Source organism: Mixophyes fleayi, chromosome 5, assembly GCF_038048845.1.
Source record: "Mixophyes fleayi isolate aMixFle1 chromosome 5, aMixFle1.hap1, whole genome shotgun sequence".
NCBI classification, from domain to species: Eukaryota; Metazoa; Chordata; class Amphibia; order Anura; family Limnodynastidae; genus Mixophyes; species Mixophyes fleayi.
In genome coordinates this window covers 213,114,759-213,127,838 of record NC_134406.1, presented here as the reverse complement: position 1 = coordinate 213,127,838, position 13,080 = coordinate 213,114,759, and the positions used below count along the sequence as shown (strand labels likewise).

At 41.2% G+C, this 13,080-nt stretch overlaps 1 protein-coding gene across 1 annotated transcript; it reads right to left on the bottom strand.

The window, feature by feature from the left end:
* Positions 1-637: 637 nt before the first annotated feature.
* LOC142159509 (histamine H3 receptor-like) lies at positions 638-6,221 on the bottom strand. The gene is made up of 3 exons (XM_075214404.1): positions 5,999-6,221; positions 4,659-4,825; positions 638-1,357 (listed from the first exon to the last, which is right to left on the bottom strand). Exons 1-3 carry the CDS (start codon positions 6,219-6,221, stop codon positions 656-658), a joined length of 1,092 nt encoding a protein of 363 aa, XP_075070505.1. The 3' UTR covers positions 638-655.
* Positions 6,222-13,080: the final 6,859 nt, after the last annotated feature.

Here is a 13,080-nt window from a genome sequence, read left to right as displayed (position 1 = left end):
AAAAGATCAGACAATCAATTATATTTCACTTTATTAATACTTAATAAAAATAATTTTGAGTTGTAAACAATACAGTAAGCTAAATTATCTGATATCAGTTCAGACATAGGAATCATAATAAATTATAAGTTGTACTATAGAACAATGAATGGTGATAATTAGGTTTAGTGTTCAGCACTTGCTAAGTCACTAATATATTTGATAAAGTAGGTTGGCAAATATCAGTATTTTCTTTCCTTTTTGATGCATCATAAATATATTTTACAATGAAAACTGAATTAGATAGGAACATAATTGGTCATAATGTTTGTTTCAGTTTTTGTCTTAAGCATCACGGTGGCTAAGTGGTTATCACTTCTGTCTTACAGCACTGGGGTCTTCAGTTCAATTCCCCACCATGGCCATCTGTGTGGAATTTGTATGTTCTCCCTGTGTTTGCGTGGGTTTCCTCCAGGTGCTCCGGTTTCCTCCCACACTCCTAAAACATACTAGTAGGTTAATTGGCTGCTATCAAAATTGACCCTAGTCTGTCTATGTGTGTGTGTTATGGAATTTAGACTGTAAGCTCCAATGGGACAGGGACTGATATGAATGAGTTCTCTGTACAGCGCAGCGGAATAAGTGGCGCTATATAAATAAATGGTGATGATGATCATTAGAGTCTAAATTTGCACTTCCGATACATTTTTACTAAGGCATCTCGGAAACTTTTGTGACACAAAGGATATATGATGGGATTCACCGAAGAATTAATCCACAACATCCAGCTGGTAACTTGGTTCCAGTACGATTCAACACAGTCATCATGACAAGTTGCACGAATAGTTTGGAGAAATGTGTATGGTGCCCAACAGATCCCAAATACACAGACCAGAACTGTAAGTGACTGTGCAACTTTCTTATCCCTGGTAAGCTTCGTAGCATGGATGCCACTTTCCAAGTTAGATGTCGGAGATATATTATTCTGTGTTTGTTTCCTTAGCTCTATTCTGTCCACAGTGTTTGATATAATAGCTGGTCCAGTAGACGATCCATTCTCATCTAGTGCACATGAAAGTGATGATATAACACTCTGACTTCTCTTTCTGCTGCGCATTCTAATGTTCCAGTATATACTGAGGTTAAAAAATGAAATGCTTATCAATGGAAGAAAGAAGTCAAAGGCTGATGCTCCAAGAAGAAAGTACCAGCTGTAATAATATCCAGCAACACACATGCCTTCAGGAATAAAAGGATGACCATTCAGATATTCCCAAAAAATAATAGCTGGACTGTACAGAAGGAAGGACAGTACCCAAACTGCAATCATCTTAACAGCAGTCTGACTATGGTTGTTCTGCTGAGAACGATACATCACCTAGTCAATATAAGAACATAGAGATCAGCATGTTAACTTCTACATTAACTTATAAATGAAACCTCCCCGTAATATGTACTTTTAGAAATATTGGTCAGCAGTGCTAAGAGAGGAAAACTAAATCCAACAGTGAACATTATTAAATATGCCTGAAAAAGTGTACAGAAACAGGTATAATATTAATGCAAAGCTACTGCATGCAGATACACATCATGTAACTTTCCCAGCCTATACATTATGTTGCAGATACTTCCAAACTAACAATATAAAGAGGGTGGTGTTATAAAGAGGATGACATAGCATTAATTTAATACAGTTTAATGCACTTTTGTACAATGTTTATAATTGGTGGTAACCAACTTTGGTGATATAAGCAGGTGGTATAAAGAGTTAGCACTGTTAAATAAATGCACAGCCTTATAAATATGCTAATTTTGCTAATTACAGTCAGGGCAGCCATCAGGTGTGTACGGGGGTTACTGGTGTAAAGGGCCTGGAGTGACCTGCCTGCCGCATCTTGAATTCAATTTTTTTCTTTTTTGCCTGGCGACGCAGAGACTCCCAGTCACTGATAGGCTGAGAGTCGCTGTGTGATAATGATGTCACTGCACGGTGCAGTCCCAGTCTATCAGTGACATGGAGCAACAGCATCCTGTCAGGAGAGAGAACTGGAGGCATAGAAACAAGATAAGTGAATTTAGGATGAGGATTGGCTCAAAATGTATCAAAAAATCTGGTGACTATACAACTTCGTGACCAGTACTAGATGAAGAGTTGCACCTAGTAAGAGTTCCGTGTATCTAATGTGACCCCAATGCTCACCTTGCAGATAGTATTTTATCTTAATAAATCTTCTTAAAAATGGCTTTCTCCATTGCGAACTAAAGATTTTTACCATATGACTTATTTGCTTTCTTGAATCCGTAACTATAGATATTTTAGTTTCATTTTTATATTGCTATTTACTATTTACATTGATTTATATAACCTAACTTGTTGGATATTAGCAAATTGTAACTTCCATTATCCATATACCGTATGTTATGCACAGTATACCATCACATTTACTGTTGGCAAACTCTGAATTGACCAACAGTATTAGATGAATATGATGCTTTCTGTCACTGGAAACACAGTAAGAATTTTGCAGGTGGGTGAAGTATAATCTGCCTCAATATCACCGTGCGGGTTTTGAATCTTTACATATTTATAATTAAAGACCATCTTTGTTTAATATGCAAAAAATCTGGTGACACAGTTCTTTATTTGCTATAAAACCTTAGTGTGAAATGTTATTTTAAGATTAGTCATTACCGATGATCCTCTGATCACATGTATAATTATTTCATTTCATTAAATAAAAGGTAAACAAGAATTACAACTCAAAAACACTGTGGTGTTACTTCATGCCAAATATAGATATTTGTTATTTTATCAAAATCTTATTATAGCAATATCATCATGTTCTTGACAATGTGCTAGGTGATTTTATACCTGTTTGTGGGGAGGTCTGCAGGTAAGAGTATGTGGGGAAGTCTGATGGTATGTAAGGGACATGTGGGGAGGTCTGCAGGTAATAGTATGTGGGGAAGTCTGATGGTATGTAAGGGACATGTGGGGAGGTCTGCAGGTAATGGTATGTGGGGAAGTCTGATGGTATGTAAGGGACATGTGGGGAGGTCTGCAGGTAATGGTATGTGGGGAAGTCTGATGGTATGTAAGGGACATGTCGGGAGGTCTGCAGGTAATGGTATATGGGGAAGTCTGATGGTATGTAAGGGACATGTGGGGAGGTCTGCAGGTAATGGTATGTGGGGAAGTCTGATAGTATGTTAGGGACATGTGGGGAGGTCTGCAGGTAATGGTATATGGGGAAGTCTGATAGTATGTTAGGGACATGTGGGGAGGTCTGCAGGTAATAGTATGTGGGGAAGTCTGATGGTATGTAAGAGACATGTGGGAAGGTCTGCAGGTAATGGTATGTGGGGAAGTCTGATAGTATGTTAGGGACATGTGGGGAGGTCTGCAGGTAATGGTATATGGGGAAGTCTGATAGTATGTTAGGGACATGTGGGGAGGTCTGCAGGTAATAGTATGTGGGGAAGTCTGATGGTATGTAAGGGACATGTGGGGAGGTCTGCAGGTAATAGTATGTGGGGAAGTTTGATGGTATGTAAGGGACATGTGGGGAGGTCTACAGGTAATGGTATGTGGGGAAGTCTGATGGTATGTAAGAGACATGTGGGAAGGTCTGCAGGTAATGGTATGTGGGGAAGTCTGATGGTATATAAGGGACATGTGGGGAGGTCTGCAGGTAATGGTGTGTGGGGAGGTCTGTATGGGCATTTAAGATGCTTGTGAGGAGGTCTGCAGTTATGTGGGAAGGTCTGATGGCATGCAAGGGGTATGTGTGGAGGTCTAAGAGGCATGTGAAAAGGTCTGAGGGTAACCTGAAGAGGTTTAAGGGGCACTTGGGTTGGTGTGAGTGACATATGGGGCATTTTGGTGTACATGTGGAATCTCAGGACACATGAAGCTGTTTTGGAACATGTATGAGTTCTACGTGGCATGAAGAGGAATTTTGGAGCATATGGGGTATTTTGGAAAGAACAATATGGACGTGCTGAGATCAATTTTGCGCTGTATGTTGGGCCCTGTAGGTTGCATTTGTACTGAGCCCTGACTACAGTTGGAAAAGTTTCATTGATCAAAATAGAGGTCTTCTACTCAGTAATGGCACTTTCCTTAACTGGTCACATTCTCAATAACCTCTACTGATGCTTAAGAACATATTTTATGAAACTACTAATATATAAGTAAGGCAGTGCGAAAGGCGTATTGTGAGACAAAGGAAATATACATTATATGTAAGATAGCAAAACTGTTCCAAGATAGGCTTTTTGACCTTCAAAGCCCTACACAACAAAGGCCCAGGGTACTTGAAGCAGGTTCTGATCCCCTATACTACTGCAGATAAATGACCACTTAAGTACCTAAACTCTCCTATACTTCATTTGGGGCCCAAGTTTTTATCTTTATCTGGAACTCGCTGCCTAGCACAATCCTCTAGGCCCCCCACTCAAAAACAGACTAAAGACTCACCTGTAACTGAAGCATTTCATTAATGCTTCTTTATTTTGTAAAAAAAAACAAAAAGCTAAGCTCCCTCTTCTGTACTATGTTAATCCTTTATATATTGATTTTGTAATGTGTTTTTTTATCTGCAAATGTAAAGTACTTTGAGTCCTATTGGAAGAAATGCATTATATAAATAAAATTATTGTTATGTTATAATACGTACAGCCAGAGTGATAGAGAGGAATCGGTCATAACTGATGAGAACAATATTAAATACTGAAGCAGTGCACATGAGGTTGTCTGCTATTAACCACACTTTGCAGAGAAAGTTCCCAAGCATCCACTTGCCCGTCAAAACATATGAGGCACTCACCGGTATACAGAACGCACCTTATGAATATAAAAGAGTAGACTAGCATAAATATTACATATTATTAGTAGTATAACAGCTTTTCTAAATAACTAACTATTAATCTTAATGAATAGCATACAAAACAAGTTACTTAAAGGGGCACTAATTTATTGTCTGCTTATTTATTTTAAATGATATTGTCCTGAATCATTAAGGCAAGCAAAATGAACGTATTGTGCGTTTTTTTAAAACTGCAGGTAAATCAGACAAACCAAAATCTTTATTCAACAAGAAGCGGATGTAACGATACATCTGTTGAATATGGGTCTAGGTGTGCTCTACTCTAACAGACAATACACTGCAGGATCTGTCCAATACATATGTGGAATAAAAAGTCACAAAAAAATGCACAGAAACAAAAAAACTATTACTGTCACCTATGAATAATATAGTCATTAATGTCCCTGTGTGTAAGTGAAGTATGTTTGTTCTAGTCTAGCACAGCAGTTTGTCTCACTATATGATATGTAATTAAATAGTCCCAGGCACGTCAGCCTGATCAGTTATTAGTGATAATACATAGCACCTGCTGTTTGCAGCATAGCAAAAAGAAACACACTATTAAGTGAAAAAAGCAAAGCAGCTTAAACAATGAAAAATGAGAATTAGACTTTTTTTTAGATCTACAAACATTAACAAATTCTAAACATAAATTTATATTATAAATATTGTGATGATAGTATTAAGCAGATACTGTCATCTGCTATTTTTTCAATCTTTCTATTGTTCATTATACCAATATGCTGTTTGTGGTGGTTTAATCTGACTCAAATAAATGATCAAAGTTAAAATGATCTCAGTTACAGATAAATCTATTTAGCTGGGAGCATTAAGCAACATGTGTTTCTGTCTTGACTCAATGCTCCTCTCACTCCTGGGGGTAAATGTATTAAGCTGAGAGTATCTGGTGGATTTGAAAAGTGGAAATGTTGCCTATAGCAACCAATCAGATTCTTTTTATCATTTATTTAGAACTGTCTACAAAATGATAGCTAGAATCTGATTGGTTGCTATTGACAGCATCTCCACTTTTCAAACACACCGGGAACGCTCAGCTTGATACATTTACCCCCTGATCTGTTATCACTATCCATTTATCTGTCTCACTGGTCTTTGCAGTTTCAAACAATGAAATAAACCAATAAACTTACCTATGAAAAAATCACAGATGGCCAGATTGAGGAGGAAGAAATTGTTCTGGCTTCTAAGTCTTTTGTCAATGATAAAAGCTAAAATAACAAGAGTGTTGCCAAAAACGGTGACTGTAGTAATCAGAGGTATGAAGATGTATAAGAAGATCAGCGTGCCTTCAGAGAAAACAGTTTCCTTTTCATACTCAGAAGAATTGCTGCCACTAATGTTCCTAAAAGACATTACTTACATTCTAAAATGTACATACCTCTAAAATATACAGCATAAATGATAAATAGTGTGTACTATTTATTGTATAATAAGGGTTTTTAGTAATACCAGAAGAACAAATCAGGCATATAATTGTATTATATGGAATATTCAAGTTATTGTTTTATGCAGGCTGCACTGTGTCAGTAACTCAGTGCAATGAAAAATGACTGTGCTGTATCAATTTATAACTAACAATTCTTTTAGTTACCTAGGTGTATAAATTTAAAAATAAAATACTATTTACACTGAAAGAACAACCTATATTCCTTAGAGTTATATACCGTGACCTATTATTTCCCCAGTGTATTTGATAGTCCCATTCCCTTCATTACTATAATGATAGTCCCAATGATAATTTTTACAGTGTCCTTGTGGTGAAATTATGTATACATGTCATTATGGTGCTTTTCTTTTGGTTCATTAAAGCCAAGCACAATATTGAAAAACTGGAAAAGATAAATAAATTATTTGGGGCTACGCACCAAACTGACGGCTACAGTCAGGGCTGCCATCAGACACTGTGGGGCCCAGTACTAATTAATCTGGCAGGGCCCCCCTCCCCATACATGTGCACCCTTCCATCTTCACCATACATGCGCCCCCTATCCCTCATCACAGTACATTCCCCCCCACTCCCTTATCACAGTAAATGTTCCCCTCCCCCAAAGTAAATGTCCCCCTTTCCCCTCCCTGCAATCACAGTTAATGTCCCCCTCTCCCCCCCCAATCACAGTTAAGGTCCCCCTCTCCCCCCCAATCACAGTTAAGGTCCCCCTCTCCCCCCCAATCACAGTTAAGGTCCCCTTCTCCCTCTCCCCCCTCCACAGTTAATGTCCCCCTCTCTGCCCCCACAGTTAATGTCCCCCTCTCCCCCCCCCAATCACAGTTAAGGTCCCCCTTTCCCCCCAATCACAGTTAAGGTCCCCTTCTCCCTCTCCCCCCTCCACAATTAAGATCCCCCTCTCCTCCCCTCCACAGTTAAGGTCCCCCTCTCCCCCCAATCACAGTTAAGGTCCCTTTCTCCCTCCCCCTCCACAAATAAGGTCCCCCTCTCCCTCCCTCCACAGATAAGGTACCTCTCTTCCTCCTCCACAGATTAGGTCCCCCTCCCTCCACAGATCAGGTCCCCCAGGCTCTCCCTCCCCCCCCCCTCAAAAAAAAAATAGTAGCTCATTAACTTATCTTCTCCGCGATGCTGCAGCTCTGCCTCCCTCTGTCACTGATACACTGGGAGTGCGGCGCGCGGAGATGACGTCACCGCGCCGGCCGCGCTCCCAGCCTATCAGAGTCTGGGAGGCAGAGCTGCAGCATCGCGGAGAAGGTAAGTAAAAAAGGGGAGGCACGGTCGGTGACTGCGGGGCCCGGACAGTCCAGGGAGTCCGGACAGACGGAGAGGTCTGTCCAAGCCTCCTAGTCTGTCCGGGCCCCTCACAGCAGTACTGGCCATAACCCCCTGATGGCGGCCCTGGCTACAGTTGAAGTTCTATGTGCTCATTTGAGCTACTTTATTTCAACACCGACAGGTGCACAATATAAGTTTCGAGGATGTTCCTTCCCCTTCTTCATGTGTAAATATACTATCAATAACTCATAATATTTCAAGAATACCATATCCATAAAACTATTGTGACAGGATGGACCGCCTATGCAACCGCAATTGCACCCTAGTCATAGTAGGAGGGGCTTACAATGCTGCCACCACTGGAATCCTTTACGGCAACCAGAACCACGTTCCTTCTGGGTAACTGTCGCTGCTAGTGTACCCCCCTTGCTGTTGCACCTGGGCTGGTACCCCTGACCTCTTCCTATGATCAGGGTTGCTGTGGATGGATCCCCCTGGCCTATCATACTGGCCAGAGCTGCTGGGTAGCGGGCAGAGTGATGGTGCTGGAAATCTGGGTCTAAACCTCAGAACAGACAGAAACAGAGTAGATTTGGGTCTAATATGTAGGTCACAGGAAATACAGCAGGAAAGAAGTTGTCAAAGCAGGATCTTGAAGCAAGTGATGTTTATTAGCTCCAGTGTCCTGATAAGGACAGTTGACACTGATTGAAGGTAACAGTTTTGGACACAGCCTAGTAGGGGGTAAGCCAGCCCCCTGAACTAGTTGCTGGCCCCAAGAAGTCTGAGTTATTTTTAGTATCAGGATGTTTCCCCAAATATGGATTTAAATGCAATTTATATTTAACAAAATTTACACTTATCTGTGATATCCTACATCACATGCTGTTTACAATGTTCAGACAGGTTCCAACACACTGGACAAATGGCCGCTCAGAAACCCCAGTAACAACCTCCTTTGGTGCATTTAGACTAGAAAGGACATGCTGGTTACTCACATAAATAGACTTAATTAGGCTTAATGAGGACGACTTCTACACAACAGACTTTTCAAACAAATGCTTATTCATCGGACGTATACCTAAAAAATTAATGCGTTTCCTATACAAAGTGCTACATGATACAACAAAACCAGTACATCTGCAATTATATAAATAAGCGCCCTGCGCTATTTCCTTTAAATAAATTCATACAATAAGTTATTTATAAGTGATCCAGCCACACGCCTTCCTCCATTTTCCATGTGGACAACCAGTGAGCCATGTTCCCACAATTTGGTCCATGGTCCCGCAGTCTCTTGAGGTTATCAGAGGTGACCCGGGGGATTCAGCTCTTCCTACTGAGACTGTCCATCCGCATTGCTGTAAGCCTTTCCTTGTTTGTGAATTATGTGAAGGTCATAAATTTGAAGCACAAGGCTCCATCTCAGTAGTCTGCCATTCTGCCCTGAGGTGTGTTGCAGCCACTTTAAAGGATTATGATCAGTCACCACAGTAAAATGTCGTCCATACAAATAAGGCTGAAGTTTTTTCACTGTCCAAACAATGGCCAAACACTCCTTTTCAACCGGGGCATACCCCACCTCCCGGTTCAGCAGTTTTCTGCTCAAATAGGCCAGAGGGTGTGCCTGCCCATCGTGCCCAACCTGGATAAGTACTGCTCACAGTCTATACTGTAACGCATCAGTTTGCACAATAAAGTCCTTGTCATAATTGGGCACCAACATTACTGGAGCACAAACCAGGGCTTCCTTTAATGACTGAAATGCCAGCTCACAAGTGGGTGTCCAGTCAACTACATTTTAAGGCACATTAGTACCACTGAGAAGGGCCCAGGTTGCATTAGGTAGGATTTCAATTAGTAGTGTTTAGTTGCTGACAGTAGGGGAATTGTTAAGGGACCCTCTACTTTTAACCACACCATTACAATTTAAATATTACTGTCTTGCATACAGCTCCTCCTACAGACATCTAACAAATCCAAATAGGTTCAGGGTCTTTGCCCTTTTGTGCACATAAATAGTTGAGTGTATTTCTATTCCCTCTCCCATTGTCACAAAACGTACCTGTTCCGTACTCCTGTGCTGCTGAATCCCTCTGCCTCTGTGTAAAAATCAGCACTTCCTGGTTTGGGCGGTCACGATTGTGGCTGGGAGGCGGCATATTCAAACTTGCAGAGTACATAAAGCTCACTCTGACACTCTAACAGTGTCAGAGCAATAGCTTTTCACACAAGTCAGACTCCCTGTTATGCTGCCGAAGCTGAGCTTTCCTGAGCTTTTCCCTTGGATAGCTTCTCTGCCTATTAACGACCTGCGAGTTCCTGGCTGCTAAAGCCATCTCGCCTTTCAGCGGTTCTTTTTGAAGACTGGGGAATGTGTTAGAGTCTGTGCCTTTGTTACACCCATCCTCTCCCCCACCTGCCTAATGGTGCCCAGTACTGAGACATTCAAGGCAAAGTATGAGCTAATGATGCAGATATTAATATAAAAAAAATATAGGAATGCTATATTGGAATGAATTAAGGGAAACTCAATTTTGAGAGAATGATTGATATTGGTAAATGTGTAAGATTGTTATGCAGAGGTGGATGTGATATATGCATTATTGGGAGCAGTTTAATGTGATTACTGAAAGCAGTTCAGTGATTGTTATGGGAGTAGAGTAATAGGAAGGTTGTTTTATTGTAATGACAGGATATTTTTGCTGTTGAGTACATGCTGAGGTTAGGCTGTAAAATACATGAGGTTACATACCCATCAGATGTGGACAGGGGTGCCAGGGATTTCACCATATATCCAACTTTCCAGTTTAATCACAGCTATGGGAGTCAAGTAATTTCCCCTGAAAAGAGAGTCTAGACCCCCTACCGCATATTCCCCTGCTACAGTACCACTACCCTGGTTGGTGTGCCTAGTGCTGGTTGCCTGAAAATCGGGGGCACCACATGCAAATTTGTTCCTGATTTCCACGCAACCAGCAATAGGCAGGCAGCACTAGGGTTAACAGTACTTGGATGGGGGGACCCCTTACTTTTTTGTTTTAACATTTCTTTTTCAGGGAGGCTAAAATCACACGAGTTATCAAAGTAAAACATTCAACCAATCACAAATTACTATTTATTTGCAAATAGCGATTTTCAGCTAAACACGGCAGAGTTTAATGCGCTGCAAATCGGGAGAGGTGAACAGCGGTTTTGAAGTTCAGACAAAAAAAAATTGCTACTTAATACATATAGCGACTTGAGGAATCAAATGGCTGGTTATCTCTCGATATTTGCTGCGATTTTAAAACACTGAAAAAAGTCGCAGCTTGACACAATTACCCCCTCGTGTTGTCCAGGGCTTGGTGTCCAGGAATAATACCAACCCGAGGGTAGATGTATCAAGGTCCAATTTTTTTCAGTGTTTTAAAATAGCGGCAAAACGCAGGTGATAACCTGCGATTTTAGTCCCCAAGTTGCCAGATGTATTAAACGGCGATTTTCACTCGGATATTAAAAATCGCTGGTTATCTCTGGCGATCTGCTGCGATGTCAAACACTCCCGTCTTAAGCTAACTCTCCTGTGTTTCCTAACTGCGTGATTAGTAAACACATAACCAGCACTAGGCAAACCAGCCTGGGGTGAGTGGCAATATAGCAGGGGGACACGTGGCAGGAGTCCTTCTGCCATAATGATAACCAACCCAAGGCTGTTCAGTGCTGGGCTCGATTCCCTAGGGCAGGGTTTCCGAAACCCAGTCCTCAGGGCTCCCTAACAGTGCAGGTTTTCCATATCTCCTTGCTGGAGCACAGGTGTATTCATTACTGACTGACACATTGTAACAGATCCACAGGTGGTCCTAATTATGTCACATGTGATCCGGAAAACCTGCACTGTTGGGGAGCCCTGAGGACTGGGTTTGCGGACCCCCCCTCTAGGAAGAACCAGCCCAGTGCTGAAAGCACTAGGGCTCTTCCTATACCCCTGGGCGGTGAGTGCAGGGTAATAACGGCAAAAATTAAGTTAAAAAAACAAAGGGTTGCCATGTTGTTTTGTGGAACTACAAGTCCCAGCCAACCGGGCTGCCATAAACAGTGTGGGCAAGCTGATGCTTGTATAACTACAAGCACCAGCATACCCATTTCAGCCAGGGCATGCTGGCACTTGAAGAACCACAAGGGTCAACATGCCCTGACACACATGGCTGGCTGCGACCTATAGTGCCACAGAACAGAATTTTTACAAAACCACTACACCCTCAAATATGGACTGTACCACTCACCCTAACCTTCCTCACACCCCACAGCAGATCACACCTGCAATAGGTTATCTGTACTCTGTTCTCCCATAAACCATCTATGGACCCCCTAGTCCTCCACAACAGAAGCCACAACCACTATTAACAAGTAACACCCTAACCTTCCTCACACCCCACGGCAGATCACACCTGCAATAGGCTATCTGTACTCTGTTCTACCATTAACCATCTATGGACCCAGGGTGTATTCCCTCAACGGATCCCTGCTCCTGTACTACAGAAGCCACAACCACTAATAACAAACAACATTCTATCGCTATGGACAGCTAAGCATCAAGCTGAAGTCAGACGATATTCTCACGGTCTTGGACTGGGCCATAAGAGCCTGGTATTTAGATGTACTCACTCTCCTAATTGAAGACCTATGACATCTTGCATCTTGAAAGGACCCATCATCACAGGTGCTGGTATTTCACTCCAACTTGCATTTCATAGCATTAAAGAAATGACTGAAGGCCACAATCATGAGGGAACACAGCTTAGATCAAGAAAAGTGGATGCGTGTACCACATGGTTTGGAGCTCTTACTTCTCACAATGCAAATGGAAATCCTACCAATCTATGTTCTTTCTTCCATGCCTTTCGGAGTTCTTGGACCGATCTTGGTATTGTGTGATAGCCCCTTCTATGTTATCTCCTAAATTCCTTTCAACATGCTGTCATGGATGTTGGTTATCTTCTTTGCTATCACCTCAACTAGGAGGGTATCTGAGCTGGTTCCTGCAAGGCACACTCTCATTTTTAAAAAACAAATAAGAAAAGTACACAGCTGAGAGTGATCACCAGGTCTTACATACACATCAATATAAACATTACGCTAACAAAAAGTATAAAATGAAAAACCCAATGCTATTGGTAACTGATTATAAAATAGTATATATAAAAAAAACATTTGATAATTGCTGTATTAATGCAAAAACAACAAGTACCCACAAGATAATAGGAGTAAAATGTCTAGAGCATGCCGGCATGTAGCTCTTAATAAATGAGGTTACACAAAGATTCCACCTCCTGCTCTCCGTTGACAAATGAGATTAATACAGCAATTATCAAATGAATAGCCTGCAGGAGTAGGATTCAATTACTATTTTTTTTAGTACAAAAATCCCAAATTCATTGGAGTCACACATTAGTCACATGTAATTAAATATTGATTGTATAAAATGAATAGATATAGACAAGCAAA

Excerpts from the sequence above, each read along its gene's own strand:
- LOC142159509 (XM_075214404.1), bottom strand. The coding sequence starts at position 6,221 with ATGTCTTTTAGGAACATTAGTGGCAGCAATTCTTCTGAGTATGAAAAG. Across the intron at positions 4,826-5,998 it reads CATCTGTGATTTTTTCATAG|GTGCGTTCTGTATACCGGTG; the intron begins GTAAGTTTATTG and ends TATATTCATAAG. Across the intron at positions 1,358-4,658 it reads TCCTCTCTATCACTCTGGCT|GTGATGTATCGTTCTCAGCA; the intron begins GTACGTATTATA and ends TATATTGACTAG.